Here is a 22,098-nt window from a genome sequence, read left to right on the forward strand (position 1 = left end):
CAGGTGAACTTCAAGGAAGTCCCCAGAGACATTCAACAGAGTATTCCTACCCTTCAGTCTACATGCAGCTGTACTGCTCACCCTAGGTATCTAGTTAAATGCCTTAAATCTCTTTTCAATGACTATGTAAGGAACTTACATGTTTAAATTTTTCTTAGGTTTTCACCTTAATTTGTAAAGTAGCCCAACAGAGACAGTCCTGATGACCTGCTTACAGCTAGAAGCATGAACTTCCACAGCTTCACTATAATACAAATGAGTCCCCTCGTGAACATACTGGTATTTAATTATTTAGCCTGCAACTGACAGTTCTCAGTTTATTCATCATGCTATGACAGGCTAAATATGCAGAAGCATGACTGGAAATTGTTACCTACTATTAACAGCAAAGCCTGACATGTGCAGATGTGGTGAAACACAGCATCATCCTGGTAAAGTGATAATTTGATACAGTAGAGGACAGCAGGGTGGTAATAAGAACAAAATGATTTCCACCTCTAAATGCATTTCAGAAGCAACTCTTGTGCATACTCAACAAGGACTAGTCAAAGATGGACTATGAAGATAAAGAACAGTAGCCTTGGCTTTGCCACAGGCTCAGGTGGCCTTAACCAAACTGTCTGCATCCCTTATACATCTGGTTTTCCTTCTGCAAACGGATACATTACCTTGCTATGGTGACACAGGTAAATGTGTTGGATGTAAGCATGAAGAAACAAGTTAAGAGCATTATTTTCCAATTTTACATTAGGGTAATAGGAAAGGAGTATAAATTGAGAGAAATGTAACCTTTTATAGAAGTTTTCCAAAGCATATATGAGGTTTTAATTTTAGTTGTCACCAAAACATCTTTAATATGCAAGTACCACTAGATGGCAAAGTTACACTGCTCTCTCCAGACAATCGTCCTGATAGACCAAGGATCTTAAAATTAAGTCTCCTCTATGTTCTGAGGAGTCTCAAGAAGAAACGGAGAATAAACCATGGATGTCAATAAGCAAACAACATGTTTATAGTCATGATTCCATAGTCAAAGAACTGCTTAGTAGAATTAAACTAGTTGAATTATAATCTATTGATTCACAGTAAATTTTATCGGTTTAACTACTACTTCTATTAATAGGTCAAGACTGTGTGAGAGGGAAATTTACTTTTTAAGTCACTGAAAGTTGAAACAGACCACAATGAAAAGAAAAATAAAAATATGACTAGATCAGCTATGTTAGTTTTCTTCTTCCTAACATGTCCCAGCAGTGAGGAAAGTGAGAAAGCTGCTGCAGATTTTACTAATCGAAATCACCCAGGCACTTCTGAAAATGTCTATTGAAAGGTCTCATTTAAACTACAAATAAAAGTGGCTTCAGCTCTCAGTATTTAGACACAACTCAGTTTAAGATATTCCAAAAATTGCTTTGCTAACACTCATCCATTTGAAAAACATGGTCAGTCCCTTAATACATTTGCAAAACAATTGTCTCCATAATCAGAGTCAAGGTAACTCCTTTATAGTTATGATTATAAAGCGTACCAAAAAACACAAATTTGTAATTATAACATAGAACCTGGAGAGAGACAGTTGGGCTGCAGCATTCATGCAGATCTAAACTGTAACTCAGATGGGGCCACTGAATTATAGCCAAGTTGCCTAAAATGGTGAGAAAAAAGCTCTTTAGAATAGATAAGATCTATAGGCATAAAGTGGATGTGGTTTCCTACTACAGATATTAGATTCCAACCTTTAGAGCCTAATACTGCAGACATGAACACAATCAACTTAAATCAAGAAATACAGTCTCTGGAACTGGAGAACTTACTTTTAAAAATTAAACTATAGACTATCATGCTTGCTCCAAATTAGCATGTTTAGGAGGGCAAAATACATTGTTTAAAATGGTGTAGATGGTTGGTTGCCTGTAACAGATTCAAAAAACATATCACAGTCTTTCAGGGTTATTTCATCTTTCTGCATTTTGATTCTGTTGTACTAGTTTTATGCACTTCCTGCATATCAGTTTTGATGTAGATGAGCTCTGTGTATATTTGAATACACATATTTAGACTGAGATGTGTTCACTGACACATACTGTACAAAATGAGCTACACCTTACCTGATCCTTGTTTGATGACAGGAGCCGATGGAGGTGGTGGTTTCTTAGGTCTCTAAAATTTAATAACAAGAAAATAGATTGCTTCAAAATTCCTGTAAATCTTATTCACACAAAGGTTGAGAGCAATCAGACCTTGCTTAACATTAAGAATTACATGACTTAAGACTACAGATCTGTCTTATATTTCACCATAAGAAACTTTATTTTAATAAAGCTTAAGAGAGAAAATAGAATTAACATATACAATGGCATTTTTCTGTTTTTATCATTTAATTTTGCTGGTTGAGGAAAAAAAATCCTGCTTATGTGGCTTAAGATTAGTAAAATACATGACCTTTGGTATACTGAAGAAACCTATTTAACTAAAATTTAATGTTGTAAATATTCCAACCCATTTTGAAAAAAAAAGAGGTAGACAGGGTAGGAGCTGAAGTGTGTTTTTCTGACTCTTAAATAGGGTATAAATGCAGAACACATTAAATTCTGCAAAGGTTACATTTTATTTACTTGCTGTGATACCAATTATCAAAGTTTTAGATGTTTTGCTGAAATGCAATAAATTATTCCAGTTAATCTGTATAATTTAGTTTTTACCTTCTCTTGTTATCACCATTTGCCTATAGATCTGTAACAGTATGGATAAGAAACATGATCACCAAATCAGTTCTAGAACCATTTTTCTTCACCTGCAGGTTAAATGCAGAGTGGCTTTCCTTCTGTGTTGTTGTGTGTGTATACATGCATACTACATGGACATTGACTGTAAAGATCTTGGAATGAATAAAAAAGCAAATGGAGCACTATGCCAGAGCAAATAACATACTATTTTAATACTTGCCCCAAAAATAAACTATTATTGAGAACAAAACCTAATTAAAAAATAGTAATTGTTTTCTTTGTATCATAAAAAAGTATAGTATAGTTTTGCACAGAATGAGTAAGCTTAACAGTGTGAATCTCTGAAGATGCCATCCTCCAAGCCTCAGGTTTCTCCTAGCAGTTTGTCCTAGCCAGATGTGAATGGACCATCTCGTGTGATCAGTCTGAGAAAATTCTGGCCAAGGACACAGGAACTTAAAATGATCTCTGTCCAGGCTGCAATGGGCCATGGTTGAAAACAGCATGTCCCTCATACTCTCAAGAGACACTTCTGCAGGCATTTAGGCAAAATAGTTGAAGGTTCAATTGCAGACAGATACAGGAAAAAAGGTGGAAAAGGGGAAAGGGGGACATCGACAATGAATGTCTTGTGGAGGCAGCAGCGTGTAGGCTGAGGAGTGAAGCAGCTAGTGCTGAGGATCCAACAACACAACATGCAAATTCTGKGTTTTATTCTTGACTAGTTTGACTAGCAGTTGGAATAAATGAGGTGCACTCCTTCATTACTGCTTGTGGTTTAGTTCTCATCCGAAAGGAGTCTAGTTCATGTTCTCCAAGACTTGACTGTGAGGTAAACCAAAGCACAGTAACTGGAGATGGACAAGTGAGAGATGCACTACAAACCCTYGCTTCCGACTCTAACTAAAATGTTAATATAGACCACAGAGAAAGTCCTAGGGTTTGTTAGACAAACTGGCCTTAAGTGGAAGCTGGTGAGGGCAATACACTATTTTGAAAAGGCAGAGAAACATCAGAAAAGGAGCCAGTGTGAAGGAACATTAAGACTGCAGAGGAAAACATGCAGRGAACCAAGGAGGAATTGTGAGGGTCAGCAGCTGGATGAGATAACCAAGGGGGTGATAGAGGCAGATGGGATGTGAAGCCAACAAAGAGGAAACTGCGACTAGTTGGACAGGAAGGAAATAGAACTACAGAGCAGGGACAAGGTGCACATGCGGAGAGAAAAACTGGCTGGATGGAGAGACTGGGYGTAGAGAGAGATAGTCATTTAGATCAGGTAGTGAGCTCAGGGGAAAATACTGCCACTGAGACACCTGAGAAGTGGAGACTGGGACAGGACAGTGCACAAAAGAGACCTGAGACAGGTAGCCATGTGCRGTAAAGAAACAGTATTGGAAAATAGCAGTCTGAACCAGGAGATAGGAAAAGACCCTGAGCTTTTGCTCAAAAAGCAGAACCACTGCAACAGATACTCCTTCAGACCATGGGATAGAATCCAAAGTTTCTAGATCATGTCAGAAAATAACTGATGAAACCACTGGAAAAGTACCCATTTCTTTCCCTTTTAGCACTGATTCATGCAGAGAAAGACAGTCTATAGTTCTACAAGTTACTTTCTAATGTGGCCAGATCTATGCCATTCCTAACTTTAAAAAGTTTTATTCTCTTATGTTTACAGCAAACCTACCTGGGTTTGTTACTGATTCCATCTCTATCCTCTCTTCTAGATCTAAAGACAGGTAATTTTTCTGCTTTTTTCTATCAAATATTCCTACCAATTGGAATATTGGAATCCTTTCCTCTTTGGGCCTGTGGCTATCATAAGCAATTGTGAATATTATTTCTTATTGGTTCCCATATGAACCTAATGAGAATGATCATTATTAGCCATTAATACTATCATTTTTTATTCACAGATTCAAATGAGAAACTGGCATTTCTAATATTAAAAATCTGAAATACATGCTACATTCATGTAAATACTTCAAAGTGAAATTCAAATACAAAACTAAACATAATTCTCTGAATGCTTTGCAATGTAGAATCAGGGAGAACAAGGATGAATTTTTAGAATGTATCTTCTTATCTAGTTGAACAACACACACAAAAAAAACAGTAAAAGAGAACATCTGAGTTTTCCTTATATCACTCAGCCACTGAAACAATTCACAAGGATGAAAGTTTTTGAAAAGAAATTTTAAGATAGAGATAGCATACACAGTTTGCAGAATATGAGAGATGGGAAAAGTATGGCGGTGTAAGTTGAAATAGCACATGAAGTCTACCTCTTTTTTTTTTTTTTTTTTTTTTTTTTTTTTCTTTTTTTTTTTTTTTTTTTTTTTTTGCTATATTCCTCTTTTCATATCATCTTATTAGTGAAATGGACTATTTAATAGAAGATTTTAAAGCTTGGCTTGATTCCACATAGGCAATTATATTCACTCACACAGCACTTTTTTGCAGAGAGATGAGAGAATGGTGAAAATAGGTACAACAAGCTTTACTGCAAATATCATTCATTTATACTCTTACCTACTATAGATGGAACATACAAAGAATTCTGAATTTTCCTAAATAAAGTAAATCTCAGGCATTACTAAAAAAGCAAGGTGGTCTCATCACTTTACCACAGGATTTTTGGGGCTATTCAAAGGTCTCTTACAGACTGTTTGCAACAAGTAGTTAAGTTATTAAAATATTTTGCCTTTCACCCCCAAAAGCTTGATTGTTGAAAGGCAGGACAATAATTCTCTCTGTAAGCTTTAAAATGGTCACAGATTTTCAGAAACAGTGAACATGTATAGATTCAGCTGAGGACATGCTTTCTGTGTATAATAAGAAGGAAAATGATAGGCTGAAGCAAAAAGACAATAGAAAAAATTACTTCTAATTCTTCAGAATATTACTTTATCACATAGAAGCCTGTGTTTCGGCTAGCAGAAATTATATTCATCATACTCTGAAGGGTTTAAAAAAAAAAACAAAAACCACAACCCTTAAAGAGATATCATTTATTAGTGCAGAAAGACTGAATACATTTTACCACCAAAACACTGGTTAAGCATAAAGATTTTTTTTTTCTTCTGTAATGTTATTTGAAGACTCACAATGTCTTAAGGTTTATGATTTCTGCCTCTTCTGAAAATCACCTTCTTTTATTACTAAGCCTAAAGCCAGGATATCCACTGTGATATGGAATTGTATTTTAATCTTCAACAGTTTTTGCTGCTCCTCTACCTTCAATTTTCAATAATCAACATGTTAACTTTTGCAAGTTGTTTCATAACTCCTTTGTCAAGCTTTCCAGGTGATTTAATTTTTGCCTCTGGCATCCGGTTTTATTGCCAAAGATTGAGGCAGAGTCTAAGTGTCTCTTTTATCACAGAAGGCTTACACAGTCACTGTGATACACTCATCAAAAGCCTGATTATAAGCTCATAATACTGCACTGATGACTGAAAATGGATTCCTGAAAACAGAACGGACTTTTGGGCAGAAGTAATGCATTACTTTCTTCCAGGAAGCTGCAGTATTTCTAAATTTTGCTTGGGAAAGAACAACTCTGCCTTCAGCTTCCAAAACAATATAAACTGAAAAAGCTTTTCTCGTAGATTTTATACTTCCATTTTTTAAAACATTTCTGAGAGGGTAAAGAAACATGTCTTTTTAAATTCCAAATGTTTAACATTTTCCTTCAAATCTCTGAGTTAAAATTTTACCCTTTTTTACTCTGGAAGAATGCTTGCAACTGTGACAGCTGGCAAGACAGGATGACATCTGTCTACAGCAGGTGGTACACTAATATTTCGTACTCTACCACAAAAATAATGGAGACAATTTAACAATTTTTGATCACCTTTGCACCACCTGCCCCAGCAAATGACATTGTGATCTCCAGTTTCACTGTCTGCCAAACTTAGAACAGGGCTGGAGGGCATTAAGAAGGACAGAGTGGAGGCTGACTGACTGGATAGGCCACAGGAAACCCTTCAAAGAAACTGCCCAATGTGATTCTGAGTGCGCTACACTCCTCACAGRTGCTTTGTAACTCAGATATTTGTTGCTCTCAACATTTTTTGTTATTAAGTAAAACTTTGTCTAAATCCATATGCCAAACAGAATTTCAATTCCAGTTTCATTCTGTATTTTAAAGTGAAGTTGAAGAAATACATTACTTACCTCTTTTTCAAAATCAGAGGGAAGAAGCTTGACAAAGTTATCTGGAAACACTCCCCGTCTGCCRTTGAGCTCTCCTTCCCACCAGCCTACATCAACACAGTCCTGCAAAACAGGAAAATAAAATGAAAAATGTAATGTGCTTGTATGCTGAACAGGTGTTGAAGTGCTCTTTCGCATAACGTTCTGCTTTTTTGTTAGAACATGATGATTTACTGGAGGGCCAGGTTAACAGGGTAAAACTTCAGCAATAACCTTGCATTACACTGTCATATAGAACAACTAGGAAAGAACAATAAACACACTATAAGCCTTTAAGAGCTTGTCTGTTTCTAAAGCTTAACACTATTTCATCATTTGCTCTATTAAACCAGTAAGCATTTTGGGAATGTATGATATTACTTCTCTCTGATTTCATTTTAGAGAAATGCAATACCTTAATTAAACATCATATATCCCGAGAGGTAATAAAACTGCTTTATTTCCTATACTCTCAAGAAAACCATGACACATTAGAATTACATTTGAAATTATCAAATTTCATCACAGTCCAATTAAGAAGGCATTGTACACCTGATCGTCTTCTGCCGAAGCATTTTTTAAACAGCTCATTGCAGTGTGCATAACAAAACAATGTACAACTAAGTTGCTCACAATAGGAACAACTGAACCATTATATCAGTGATTCTAAATAATAATAATAATAAAAGAACAGTATAGCTGTCTTGGTAATGAACAATAATAGTAGTAACACAAACCACACCAGTTTTAGAGATGGCTAAAACCTTGAATCTTGGATGGCAAGATCCACGTTCATTCACTTTTATCTTTGCTAAAGAGAATGCTTCCAGTTGAAATTTTCTGCAATTTTCTCCTTTGAAAGCTGCAGCTGAACCAATTCAGTCATTTTCCAAAACACAATTACAGAAAAGTCACCCATCTTCTGCTCAATCTTAAAACCAGTTCAGTCAGTTTTAGTCGATGGCTCAATACAGGCTGGCCAATCTTTCTACCCTCTTGAGCAGTAAACCTAAATCTTGATGTGGCTCAGAGCCATGTAATAAATACCATACACATGAGACACAGGAAAAAGAGAAGCTCCAGGAGGAGGGTCAACCATGGGCTGGACACCACAAGAACTCACTGGGGATCACCCCATTCTACATGGAGACTGGGCTAAATAGGACTGGATTTGCAGCTGGAGTCCTACACATCTGGCAGCGTCAGGCTTAAGTAATCACGGCAGGCTCACTTTGTTCCATGGCCACACATCTGGGCTGGCCAAATCACCTGTGTGCTAATCGGTTATATCCAACAGTTCTGGTAGCAGAGCTGCAACGGAACCTCTCAGCAGTTCAAAAGGTCAATGTTCCTATGCTAACATTTCTAATATCACCCTGAAGAAATTCTCCTAAATTTGATAAGTTTTTATTTTTCAAAAATAACCTTTCAAAAGAGACCAGTTTGAATTTAGCAGCTACGTTCTCCGAATAATCAGAGGTACTGATGTAGGTCAAACAGTGCTGGTTTGGTTCACGACTGTTGTTCTCAGTCAGCCTGTGATGAGGTTTTCCCATCGTTACTTCAGAAATGGAGAGGTTCCCTGCAAAGTCTTTATCAGGGCTGTAGAAGAAAGTGTGCTAGTGTACAAAGCAGGTGCCTGACAGAACAATTACTCTGCTCTTTTTGCTCCTCAGTAAAGTAAGGGCAGGAAGGAAGCTATGTCTCTGGAACACTGGTGGGTAGGGGCAAGAGCAGGAACAGAGGGTTAGAGACAGCAAAAAACAGTAGGCAAGAGCAGGAAGATATTTTAGGGAAAAGGGGAAGGCAGTAAACATGCAGTAAATAGTTATATGAGTTTTCACAGAGTAGAAAATTTGGACCAAAGCAAAAGGAACGGGTCAAGTTCTACAAGCCTCATGTATGCTATCAGGCGACATCCCTCCAGGAGCACCACTCGATCAAGGAGTCCAGAATCTTCACATTCTTCTTATGTAAGAAAAGAGCTTTAAAATCATCAAGCAAAAGTTCATGTCTTAACACTATTAGTCTATGCAATTTGGTCATAAAGTCATACTTGAGAACTACATGCAAAAGCTAAAAAAGGCTAAAAATGTCATGTTCACATCACTCACTATTGTAGCCTGATATGTAAAGGGGAATGGAATGCTGAATACTCACTAAAAAGACAGACTTTAACTTTTTTTTTCCAAAATGAGTATACAAAATGAGCAAATATTTTAGCTACAAACACCCTGATCTTCATTTCATCATATGCCTAAGAAAAATCCTTAGTACTCCCTCACAACACAGTAAAGTTTCAAAGATAAATGCTTAAAAAGTATGCACACACTACAGAAGTGCAGAGGAAAATAAAATGAGGAAATGAATAATTCKGTATCTACAGCAAGCAAACAGTAGTTTAAATAGAGGAGAGGAGCCAGTGGAAAAAATCAGAACATGAACGCACAATAAAAGACTGCATGATAACACATGCATGCATGATGGCCTTATCTTCATTACATTTCCACRGAATTATATATTTCAGCTGCTACAGAAATGTCAAGAGAATACAAGATAACTTAATGAGGTACATTTAATACCATAAGTCTAAAAAGTATTGTTCACAATAATTGTGCTAGTTGGTATTTATCTATAAGTTATAATGAATAAACGTTTGATGATATTTGGGAGAAAACAGAATAGCATTAAAGTAGTCCATTGCTTTTATGGGATGATTTTTGTATCCAAGTTAATTGTTTTTCTCTTCTAGGCTTCTTATTTAGCATATTCAGTTCACCTCATTTCCTGAGACAGTGTATGTCCTAACACAACTAAATAGCATGGTTTCTTGCGTAATGTCTATTTTGAGTATATGTTTTTTCTTCCTTCATATCTCAGTGTTAGACTCTGATTTAATGTGCTCCTGATCTACACATACAGGCACTGAAGAATCCTTTCATTCTCTTTTCGCTCTTTTTCTCTCCTGCTTTATCTGTTGTTTCCCTGCCTTCTTCCCTCTTTTTAGCAAGGTGGCCTTCATCAAGGACAGCTTCCTTTTCTAGCCCTTCCTGTGAGTTTTTTAGGAGATACTTTTCAGTTGTGTTTGACCATCAAGCCTTTGTTAGTGAACAGGGCTGATCCTTGACCAGTTGACATATTTAAAATACCCTCTGAGTGAATTACAGTGCTCCGTGAAGGACTGAGATTATCAGCCAGGCATGCATAGCACAGGCAGGCACTGTGCAGGATTTTACTCTTACTTCTGCCAAAAGCCCTCATTCCTGATGGGAAGGAGCCCTCCCACTTGGCACTATCTACCTGTGCAAAGTCCAGTATTCAGTGCACTGAATTTTTCTGCCACACAGTGTTTTATAGTGCCTTCCAGCCTCCATTCTGCTAACCTGAAAGTGCCAAAACTTTGAAGACCCAATCTAGATGTTAAAAAATATTAATAATGATCCAGGCCTCCAGAGATTAAAGGGTTGTACTACTGATGGTATAGCTTAGTGCTACCTAATAATCCTGATGACTAAATAACATACTTCAGTATATACATTCTTYTTAGGTTGGATGTTTTGCTGTGCTCTTAGGAATCAGAAATCTTGCTCTTATTTTTTTCATTTTATTAATACAGACAAATTTTGTACTCAATACTTTCTTTTTTTTTAAGGCTGGTTCATTTTCATGAAGACTCTATTTCTGTTACATGTTCCTTAATCCAGAAAGCTGTACATTTGCTTTTTCCTCCTCTGCAAATTGTCATTCTGGTTTATGCAGTCAGTTGCCACACAGGATTTTCATACATTAAGTAAACCTTTAGGCAGTTTCTCTTTTAATTTTCTCATTTACTTTATTTGCAGAGGAGGCCTCTGTGTCACCAAGCAAAAGGACAGAAGGAGATCTCCTCGTCCTCCTCACCAGCAGTGACGGTCGCCTCCTGCTAGCCACAGCTGCGGGTTTGCTGTGCCTGCGCGGGCTCTGCAAGCCCCACGGATGATGCCACCAGCATGTACGTCTTCACCACGAGGCCGAATCCCCCAAGGACACCTGAGTTAGTGCAGCACAAACCGTCCTGTGTACTGAGAGACAACCTAGCTATGAAGCGCAATCAAGGCAATGTGACTGGGACTGTGTGGCTGCCTGGAAATGCTAGTACAAGCTACCCAATATTTCCAAATCTTCAGCAGCCACATGAGCCTTATCATATTGCCTTTATTTTTTTAAATATAGCTTCATGTGTTGAAGGCTGGCAAAACAGCTGTAATTTCAAAATTCAGAGACGGACAATCAAGCTTTTACAATMCAGTACCAATATTCCAATTTTGTTAACAAAGCAAGTGGCCCTCTGCTTTATCTCTGCATTATTCTACCATGCTCCTAACAATTATGTAGACAGCCAAAACTGAGATGTTGCAATCTCTCTGTAAAGCCAACAGTTCTATTAACAAATGTATTCCAATTGTTAGAAATACATTTCAGTTTAATGTAAAAAAAAAAAAATAGTTGCGAAACAGAGAACTAAGAAACAAGAAGAAAACCCTTGAAATAGTGTTTGATAAAATAGTGTTTGATAAAATAGTAGAGTATGTGCACAAGTTAGGTGATAGCTGGGACAACATTTAGCTCCTGTAAAAATCAGCTCTTACAAAAGCTTCACTCAGAGCCTGCACTCACGTACAAAGCACTGACAGTGAAATCAAATATCTCCCACAAATCAACTGTAGGATACAACTGACTGGTCTGTTTTCATTGTCAAGGCTGAGGAWGATGCAGGATACGGAGAAAACAAAAATATACGGGAAATTTTAGCATTTTCTCATTGAAACACAGATCTTGGTTTTATCTTCCTTATAAGTGAAGTATTTTTCTTCCAAAGTTTTTTAATCTGACAGATTTAACATGTTATTTTTTAGAGAATTAAATAAAAGTGAGGCAATAGAGGCAAAATGGAAGGATGGAAAGCTGGCTTATGGCAGAATCAAAATTCATTCCAATTCCAAACTCAGTGGATCAAAAGTAAATGATACTAAGCTAAATATGTTTGATTTATTAGCAAATTTACTTTGTGATAAATATTGGATAAAAAAATTGGACAAACCATAGTGATGAGAAAGAGAGAAATACTGAGGCGTTTTTGAACTCCATAAAAAAATATTACACAAAATACAAAGTAATATAATGCCAACATGAATATGAATTCTTAATGAGGTCAGAGAAAACTTGTAAGAGAAAAGGATAAGCATGGAGAAACAGAAAGCACTGAAACAACAGCATTCAACTAACATTTCTCAACACGCCGCCAACAATTTTAAGGGTATATGTAGACAATCTAAAAAAAAAAAATCAGTCCTTTTCTTGACATGAAGAATAGCAGGAGAAAATATCTGTCATATAATTAGAAGCGAGACATGCAAGCTGTGAAGGAAATTGTAAGGAGGAATTATCTGGAGAAAACAAACATTTTTCCAGAAGGGCATATTAAAAAGAAAAGAAGCCCAACAAAATGACAAGAACACAGCTCCACTCTGAAACTAAAGTCTGTAGTGACTAGAAGAATAATGGGGAAAAAAAAAATCCAACAGCTGAGATATGCATATGTAGAGAGATCAGACAAAAGCAGTGCAGAGGTCTTCTWATATACAGGCAAAGAACACTTTTGGAGCACCAGCTTTTTGATAGCACTAGTGAATATAATGAAAAACATAAGTAGGGTTGACAGAATAAGATCACAGCTTAGTATCACTTAGAAAACTCAATGACCTTGTAACTCTCATGCTGGCTCAGAAAACCTATAAACCACCAGAGTCATGCTTTCACCGTTTCTGCATGAAAGCAGCATGACACTGCTTGGTATCTTGCACATAAAGGATCCTGCATTAACARTTTTATTCTAGTGGCAAAAATAGCGCTATTACCTTAGAACAAACACTGTGTTGTTCAATCCCTCAGTGTTCTCATTTAAACCTTAAAAAAAAACAGGACCTGCTGGAGATCAAACATAAAACCCCAGCATAAGGCTCCTTAATACTGTAAGTCTTACAAATACTGCACTTACTACACAGAAGCAGCTGTATCTAGACATGCACTACTGACAGGATGCTCTAATCATCTGCCCAGTTCTAGGGTACCATTGACTGCAAGACAAGAATACAAACTTTCCTTCAGCCAATTACCATCACCATTTTTCTTAGGTGTTAAAAAAGATGACAACAGAGCTTGAGAAGACAGAGCTTCAGTCCCTTGCTCACTTCATCTTAAATCTACTAGTTGATGCCACATTCAAGACACTGACATTAAAAGAGTTAAATTCCTACCCACCAGGGTGTAAGTCTTCCCCATGCAGAATTCTTTTTCAGATACTAGCTAACAACAACAGATTGACTACGTAATTCAAATGTGACTGAAATCTCCCTCTTCAAAATGGTCACAGCTTCGCAGACTCTGGCCCTCTAGTCCAAATGGCCAGGAGTTTCAGAAGTTCCAAAAACAAATTTTATTTTAAATAAAACCACAGCTCTTAATATCAGGTTTAGATACGACAAATGCATTTATTTCTAGCCTAGACACTGCTACTTTACTTGCACTCTAGGCCCTGATCCAATTGGAAATATCATAAAGGCCACCAACATTTTCTCTGAAAACTGAAAGCAGCAATTCTGGTTGTGATCACCTTAGTATAAACTCATACCATGGATTTTTTTCTGTTWCTTTGTTATAAGTCAACAAAGCGTACAAGCTTACCATAGCTTAAATATCAGATACATATTTTATTCCAAGTAAYATGCTTTTTTTGTTCTACTTAAAAGCCACTTCAAGAAGTATTTGTTGTTGTTTGTTGTTAAGTAGCTCCTCAGCTCTCTGTGCAGCTGTATTTTTAAGTCTTTTCTTGCCTTATGTCCAGAACCCCCCTGTGGTTGTGTTTTGATCACTGCTGAGGCTGGCAGCAAATGCTAGGAGATGCTAAATTGCTGCACTTTCCAACATCATCAGCTGCCTGGATGCTCACTGGGAATGTATCAAAAGCTGACCAAGCTCTGCAGTTTTACAAGATACATGGAAATSTAAGGGTGTTGGAGCAGGGGCTGGAAGTGGCTGCCTAAATAACCTGCTCTGCCAGTGAGTCTGTGGAGTGCAGCACAGCTGCAGCAGGCAGTGAGGAGGTTCCCTCTGGGGGTGTACTGAAGGGCTGCAAGAGATGCAGAAACAGTTTTATTGTCAGACAGGTAGAAGTTGCTTCAGTCACATTTTCCATTTATTTTGGAGATGTTTCCTGCCTCTTCTCCCATAGCAATCTCACTCAAGGAGGCACCAACTCCGTTGTCTCTTGCTACCTTTGGACTTAACATCACAGGGCRACCCAGAGCCCCAAATTCATGCAAGCCCCTTCCCAGCTTATTTTCTGAGCTGACCCTAGGAAAAGAGGCAACGCAAAAAAGCAAATGAAGGATCTCTGCCTTGCCCAGGGCACCCCAAAAAAGTAACAGTCTCTATTTTCTTCCTCTCCTATACATGCCTGTTGTTGCAGCTGTGTAGATCCATGAAGAAATGAACCTTTAAAAGGCTGATCTTTTAATATGTAAATAGGACTTTAGTTCCTCTGAAGCAGCAGATCATTGTGCAGGCTGGCCCTCCGAACGTGCTGCTACTTTGCAATACTACTAAAATATGAAGCTAAGGTTTAGACATCAATCACTAACTGATCAATATTTGGCTTTTGTGATTAAAAGAGGAATACAGGAGCTTGTGATTTCATCATTATGGCTAGGATGGAAAGCAATGCCAAAATAGCAGCAGGCCCTCAAAAAATATAGCTGCAAAACATGTATTGTGGGATGTGTACTCTTTGAATACTCATGCAAGTAGAGGTGCTTGCATATAGAGTCATCATTTATAGAGGTCTTTTCAAAAAATGGCCTATGAGAGTTACCTTTTCTGATTTAAGATTATATATTACTAGCTTAAAATATCCATTTAGCTAGCCAAAATTACACAGTAAAAATCAGAAACTATCCAGAATATTGAGTTAGAGACAACACAACAGTGCAAGCTTTGGGTAAGTGAAATTTTTGCATGGTAGCATAAAATAGCTTCACAGAACTCTCCACTAGAATACATAGCTCCTTGCAGAAGGGCTCTCATTAAAAAAAAAAAAAAAAAAATCCCAGCAGTTGGCAGTTGTATGCGTCAAATGTCTGTTTTCCTTCTGCCTTTCTCAAGTTGGTTCTCATCAGGAAGAATGTTGAGCTTGTAAAATCACATTATTCAGAAAAGCCATGAATACCTCTTACGCTTCCAGTGCTGAGAGCTTTCATGTGGCAGCTCTGCTCTGCTGGCAGCTGCATATTACATTATTACTACCGACACTGTAAACGTCTCCCTTGCATTCCTTCCCACTGTTGAGAGGCAACCTCACAATTTAAAGAAAAATAAAACACCTTTGAGTTTAAGGTGCCCAAACAAGTCTACGGAACTTTTCAAGACATTATCCGCTAACATACAGAACACACACAAACTTCTTAATTTGAGAATTAAAGGCCTTGTAGGAAGTCAGATCTACAAGACAAGGGCTCTGCCATTCCCTCCTGCCACACACAGCGCCGGTGGCACAGCGCTGCTGCACGCCTCCGTGCTGAGCTGGGGCCGAAATGGCCCCACTTTTGCCAAAGCCAGAGAAGGGCCATGGAATGGGCTCTGCAATTTTTCAAGTTGGGGTGTGACACTATGGGGCAAAACAGTGATGGGCAGGGACATTTCTGCCTTTTTTCCCCCTGTTAATAAATAACTACCTAGATTTTAGCAGACATGGAAAATTTTTGGTGAAAACAAGTATCAAAAATCAGCATTGTTTTGATAACTTTGAAATGAACTAAAAAAACCCCAACCTCACACAGCATCAGATCTTCATTAACAAAACTTTGGCATGGACAACAACAAAATTATGTTAAAACTAGATCAAAAAAAGTAGTTTAATAATATTTAAGAATTACAAAAAATTCTTTTTAATTACATTTCATTGAACAATGATGCTGCTGAAGGGAAGATATACTGCTCTCAAAATCCAATTTTAATTTGAAAAATCAGAGTATTTTATTTAAGAGTCTTCATACTGCTTGTATAACTTCATAAAATACGTGTGAATGAAGCAAAGCATCCTTCCAGAGTCTTGTATTACACCCACCTAAGACTGTATTTGAAGTAATGAAGCTTTGTTACTTACTAAGCTTCATTACCAAGACCTTGTAAGTATAGTACAACTGTTAAACATTTTTAAAGAAAATGGCTATGACTGAAAGCTAGTAGTGAAGGACTCCTGAACAGATACATTCTTTTAAAAATGAGCAATGTTCAGAAAGAAAGAATGAACAGATACCTAATTCAAGATCATTTAGATAAAAGATACAGTGCAACAGACTTAGATCTTAGAGAATTAGTCTTCTGGGGCTGCGCTGCAGAGCACATCTTTCCCTTTTATGTACACTTTCTTGCAAATACTCACAGTTATGAAGCACTGGAAGAATTTCTGGCCCTCTTTGGCCCATAAAGTAATTTGGCCCAGAGCAATTTATTCTTGTAAGTCCCAAAACAACAGCAGAAAAACAGAGAAAAGAAACCAGGACCTTTTGAGGCAGAGAGAAGAGAGAGAATGAGAGAGAACATGCAGGCAGTAAGTGAAAGCTGGTAACTGGTTTGTGAAGCTGTTTTTGAAGTAGCCTGATTTCTTGTATCTGAACGTCAAGGGAAAGCAGCATCTGCTCCAGTGTATGCAATTGGATCAGCTTTGGGGCATGTTCTGGAGGCTATCTGAGCACCTTAGCGTGTAATAAAAAATGAAAATAAATGCACAACCCCCCTACCTTAGAATGACGGTKTGTGGTGTTAGTTGTGTATCTGAAAGACAGCAGTCATCTTTGTAAGGTTGTGGCAACTGGGAGAGGTTCCTCTGAACTGGAAGAAAGCAGATGTCCCTCCAATCTTCAAAGAGGGCCAGAAAGAGGACCCAGGGAACTACAGGCTGGTGAGCCTCACCTCGATCCCTCAGAAGGTTATGGAGCAGCTTATCCTATATACCATTTCCAGGCACTTGAAGGACAAGGTGGTGATCAGGAGTAGTCAGCATAGATTCTCAAAGGGCAAATCAGATTCAAACAACCTGATGGCTTTCCATGATGGAATGACAGGCTGGGTAGATCAGGTGAAAGCAGTGGATGTCGTCTACCTTRACTTCAGCAAGGCTTTTGACAGTATCCCATGACAYCCTCAAAGGCAAATTGAGGAAGTGTGGGCTAGACGAGCAGATAGATGGACTGAAAACTGGCTGAAAGGCAGAGCTTAGAGGCTTTTGATCAGTAGTGCAAAGTCTAGTTGGAGGTCAGTAACTAGTGGAGTACCGCAAGAGTCAACAGTGGTTCCAGTCTTGTTCAGCTTATTCATTAATGACTTGCATGATGGAACAGAGTGCAACCTCAGCAAGTYTGCTGATGATTCAGAACTGGTAGGAGTGGCTGATGCACCAGAGGGCTGTCCTGCCACTCAGGTAGATCTCAACAGGCTGGAGAGATGGGCAAGAGGAACCTCATGAAGTTCAATAAAGGGACRTGCAGAGTCCTGCACCTGGGGAGGAGTAACCCCATGTCTCAGTACAGGCTGGGGGCTGACCTGCGGGAAGGTAGTTCTGCAGAAAAGGACCTGGGGATCCTGGTGGATAACAAATTGACCATAAAACAGTGATATGCCCTTGTGACCAAGAAGGCCAATGGCATCCTGGGCTGCATTAGGCAGAGCGTTGCCAGCACACAGAGAGATGATCCTTCCCCTCTGCTCAGCACCAGTGAGGCCATACTTGGAGTGCTATGTAGAGTTCTAGGCAAGAACCTCTCTCATGAGAAAAGGCTGTGAGGGCTAGGTTTGTTTAGCTCAAGAAGAGAAGGCTGAGGAAGGATCTTATTGATATGTATACATATCTGAAGGGAAGGTACTGAAGACCGAGCCAGATTCCCTTCAGTGATGCCCACTGACAAGACAGAAACTGAAATACAGGAGGCCCATCTAAACATAAGGAAAAGCTTTTTTCCTATGAGGGTGACTGAGCACTGGAATAGGTTGCCCAGAGAGGTTGTGGAGTCTCCATCCTTGGAAATACTCCAAAACCATCTGGACAGGGATCTGGGCAAACTGCTGTAGGTGACCCTGCTTGAGCAGGGGGGTTGGAGTAGGAGATCTCTAAAGATCCCTTCCAACTCCAATATCCTGTGATTCTGTGAAAAGACCCAAACCTTGCACAGATTGTCCCTGTCACCTCCCATGCCTAAGCACGAGGGCACCTGATATGTGATAACTACAGTTACATCTTTTAAAACTCAAGGATTCAAACAGGCAAATTTTTCTGTATCCATAAACTCTACAGCTTCACAAAGAATTCACCATGTCAACATAGAGCGGAAAGAAAAAGGAGAGGTTGTCAGAAATTAGACACTACTGCAGTGTCATTACACTACTCTTCCCAGAGACCAGAGTGGTTTTAATTGAAAGACATAGCAAGATATCTCTCTAGAAGACATATTCGGCCAAACTCAGATTTCTGGGCCCTGCACGAGTACGAGGCTGCAAATAGCCCCCTACAATACACAGGAGTTTAGAGTAGAGGATTTAACAGCCCAGACCTATTGGACTGTTTCAGGCTAGATCTAACCTTCTGACTTTGAACTCTGTAAGCAGCTAATCAGTAATGAAGCTGAAATGCCTTGATGAAATATTTGTACAAACAGAAAAAATATACTGTTCATTGACCAAAATATTTTCTCCTGGGATTCACTTCATTTGTAGTGTTCAGTCAGCAAAATATCACAGGGAAATATATATGATCCAGATCATAAAACCCTAGCACTCAAGTACTCAGAATAAAAGTAAATTAGCCAAAACAAACGTGAAAGGTAGTGCTAGTAACAGCTATAATTTATCCCTGTGGTGAGCCAATATTCTCCCTTTAAATAAGGGCCAATATACACAGACCACCACAATTGAAGGACTATTTAATTCCATTATTACTTCTATCACAAAAGTCTTTGCACCAGGGCTCTAATGACAATTACTAATTACTTGGCTCTATATATTCATTTTTACTTCCCCTTTAAAATGGCTCTCCCTACCCTGAAAGATTGGACTTACGATAATACCATCAAATCAGCAGGTGAACCCAGCAGCTGGGATAAAAGAAAGGATGAAGCTAAGCAGTGACTCTGAAGCCTGCACTCTGAGCAATAATCACACTTTTCCAGATTCCTCAGCATTTCTGTGATATCTCTTATAAGCACAGGGTAGAAAAACTTCTTTAATCTTAAAATATGTCACCTTTTCAGATTAGCCTGGCTGTATTAAAAATACTTACAAATAAATCTAATAACTCTTTTCAAATGATGCAAATCTTCAAACCTTACATGCATGGGGGATGCTGCCACTTTACCCTCATAGCTTGGCCTGAGCTTCCAATTGTCAAAATTCAAATTTGGGACTTCCCAGCAACAATGTAATCTCTTCTTTTGAGGACACTGTTGTAGCACTGGAATCAATGATAAGGAGAACATGAAAGAAGTACTTCATTTCATTGCATATTTTAATAAATAACTTTTATGAATATACTAACAAGAAAAACATCAGAGTGCTGGATGCTCCTGTCCCCTGTAATAATCTCAGCCGTCACAGTTTATTTAAGTGTTCAGCTCAGAGAATTAATGTTTCAGTAAAGTTTCTAAAGATACCAGCAAAATTTAAGCTGCACCCGGTACTTTATTTTCAGCCTTTATCCATACACAAATCCACTTAATGCTCCATTTTTAATCACGCTAGCCAAGAAATGCTGCAAGATATGAATAAGTGTTAAAAAAAATATTTATAAAGATTTAAAAGCCTTGGACAAAGACAAGAACTTTCAGGTAAGAAGAAAAAAAAATGCAAGAAAACTCACAATCTGCTTTCTCTGTGACTTTCTTAGTATCTCTAATCATTTAGAAATATTAATTTGAGCATCAACATGCCCACAAAGTTTTGTGCAACTGTTTTATATAACTTTTAAGGGGAAACATTTGTGCTTCATCTCCACAGTGACAGAAGTTGTACCCCAAACACCTGCCACATGCCAGCAGCACATCAAGGGCCCGATTCTCCAGGCCTGTCTCCAGCTACCATCACAGCCAGCACCGTGGCTTCAAATCCAACAAAAACCCAGATCTCCTTATTCCCATTAGGGCAAAACCTTCCGGGAAAAGTTTCAGGCTACTACAAAGCCAATCCCTCGGCCAGCTGCTAGCGAAGGCGGCAACACCACTCCCGCGCCAGCCCGGTCGAATGCTCTGCTGCATCCCAGAGCACAGCGGGCAGCTAAAGGGAAAACTAATTTCCTGTATGAAATCAGCAGTTTAGGTGGAAGCAGACTTCTCCATCAGCTAAGCAGGCTGGAAGTGTGAAAAATTGGTGTTTGGTGTAGCCCAGGGGGGACAGGCAATGCAAAAGATGCACTAGAAAGAGCCCGTTTTGTTCTCAAACATATTTAATGTCAGAGCGACCCTTTTCCTACTGTAGCGTGTTTCCTGTACTAAAACCCAGAATGAAGGTACCTGTGAGRCCAAATATTTAGGGCCACGAAAAATCTCCAGTGTTGCTATCAGACAACTTTGAAAGCCATTTTTCTTAACTTTGCTGAATCAGGTAATGAATAACTTGCATATTTTATGCATGATATTATATGCATATAATCCTGTATAACCTGATCCGTTTTGGATTGCTGTATTAGTAAAATTATTTTAAAAAACTTTTATCTGTCAATAAAGGAAAAATAAAATTACTTGAGAGACTATCCTGAAACAGGACTAATTTTTCCCTCTTTTTGAAAGAGATACCCTTAAGCTATGATATTTTTTCTGCTTTGAAAAATTCTGCCTTCTTGGACAATTAGCTTTATTTTCAATGACTTCAAATATTATCACTCTAATGTTTCTACCCATAAAGTGGAAAATACCAGAAAATCCATCTTAATATGGGAGAATGAGTGCTATTATCCACCTATTTGCTCATGACAAAAGAAAAACYAAAAACCTTCCAATTTCTACACGCATTTCACCGATAGGACAAACAAAGATTGTCAAATAAACGTATGCCGTTTGCAACTAAAAGTGTGGAGAACAATTCAGCAACATAAGAACAACCACACCAAAAAACCCTAGAGAACTGACAGGTTCCTACCCTAGAGAGGCYGTAATCCAGCAAAACTCTCAATGTAGGAGCAGCGAGCGGTCTCTCTCCTCCATCGAGGTGTCCTGTTGCTCTTCCTTCCCCTGCTCGTGGCCTCAATAACTGGCAGGACTCTTGTAAACAGCACTTACTAATTCYCTCCCTTTAGGAGCCTCCTGCATCCGTTCACGCAGCTGTTTTCCTTCACAACCCTACCCAGCCCCGTTATCCTTGGCAACCTTGCAGCTAAAGACAGCGCGGCGGACAATCTCCTCCTGCACCAGGGCGAGCACTTAGAGATGTCACAACAGAGAAAACTGGGGGAACTGTTTTGGCAAAAGGGCTGTATTTCAGTAACTATCTATCAATACACCAAATGCCTAAAGACTACATGAAAGACTGGAAAATATTAAGCTCTTTGCATAAAAATAGATTCCATACTCTAACATGGACAAATGCGCAGMGTCACCACTGTATAGTGACAACTGAAATTATAACAGAGATTAGCAAAACTGAGTATCAGTCCGTGTTTCCTTACACCCTTCTGCTGGCCTGTACTGACTCAATTGTTTTACCACTTAATTGCATGTACTTTGGGGCAGGGACTCAGAGTGCAGCATTTTATAGCACGAAACTTGCAAATCTTACAGTAAAGCAAATTAGGAACAATTCCAGATGCAAATATTATCTTTGCAAAAATTGATTGCCATTATGTTTGTTTTWAGAAACTAGGTTTATGCCACTTCTTTCCTCAACACAAGATTAWGCACTACCAGTTGGACTGTCATTAAATACTGAGACCAGGAAATTCATCATGTAAGACTCTCACTAGGGGTGGGTATTACCCTACTGTGTCTTTCATGATACTGATAAACCAAGTTTCACAGTACTRTTGGAATAGAGTCATTAAGATTCTGGGAGGCTGTGCAGGTCTGCTGCTCTCTTTTTTACCTCATTAATCCTTCAG

The 22,098-nt window shown here is 38.5% G+C and overlaps 1 protein-coding gene across 4 annotated transcripts in view; it reads right to left on the minus strand.

The window, feature by feature from the left end:
• Nucleotides 1-22,098, minus strand: part of SH3KBP1 (SH3 domain containing kinase binding protein 1) — a 231,679-nt gene that overhangs the window by 27,826 nt on the left and 181,755 nt on the right. For all 4 annotated transcript variants that reach the window (XM_085323139.1, XM_085323140.1, XM_085323142.1 and 1 more), the window contains 2 exons: nucleotides 6,909-7,010; nucleotides 2,109-2,160 (listed from right to left, as the gene is read on the minus strand). In XM_085323139.1, coding sequence (XP_085179265.1) covers nucleotides 2,109-2,160; nucleotides 6,909-7,010 — 154 coding nt within the window. The remainder of the gene's footprint in view (nucleotides 1-2,108; nucleotides 2,161-6,908; nucleotides 7,011-22,098) is intronic.

The sequence above is a fragment of the Rhea americana genome, unplaced genomic scaffold (genome assembly GCF_003343005.1).
Source record: "Rhea americana isolate MKP2758 unplaced genomic scaffold, rheAme1 scaffold_82, whole genome shotgun sequence".
Classification (NCBI taxonomy): domain Eukaryota; kingdom Metazoa; phylum Chordata; class Aves; order Rheiformes; family Rheidae; genus Rhea; species Rhea americana.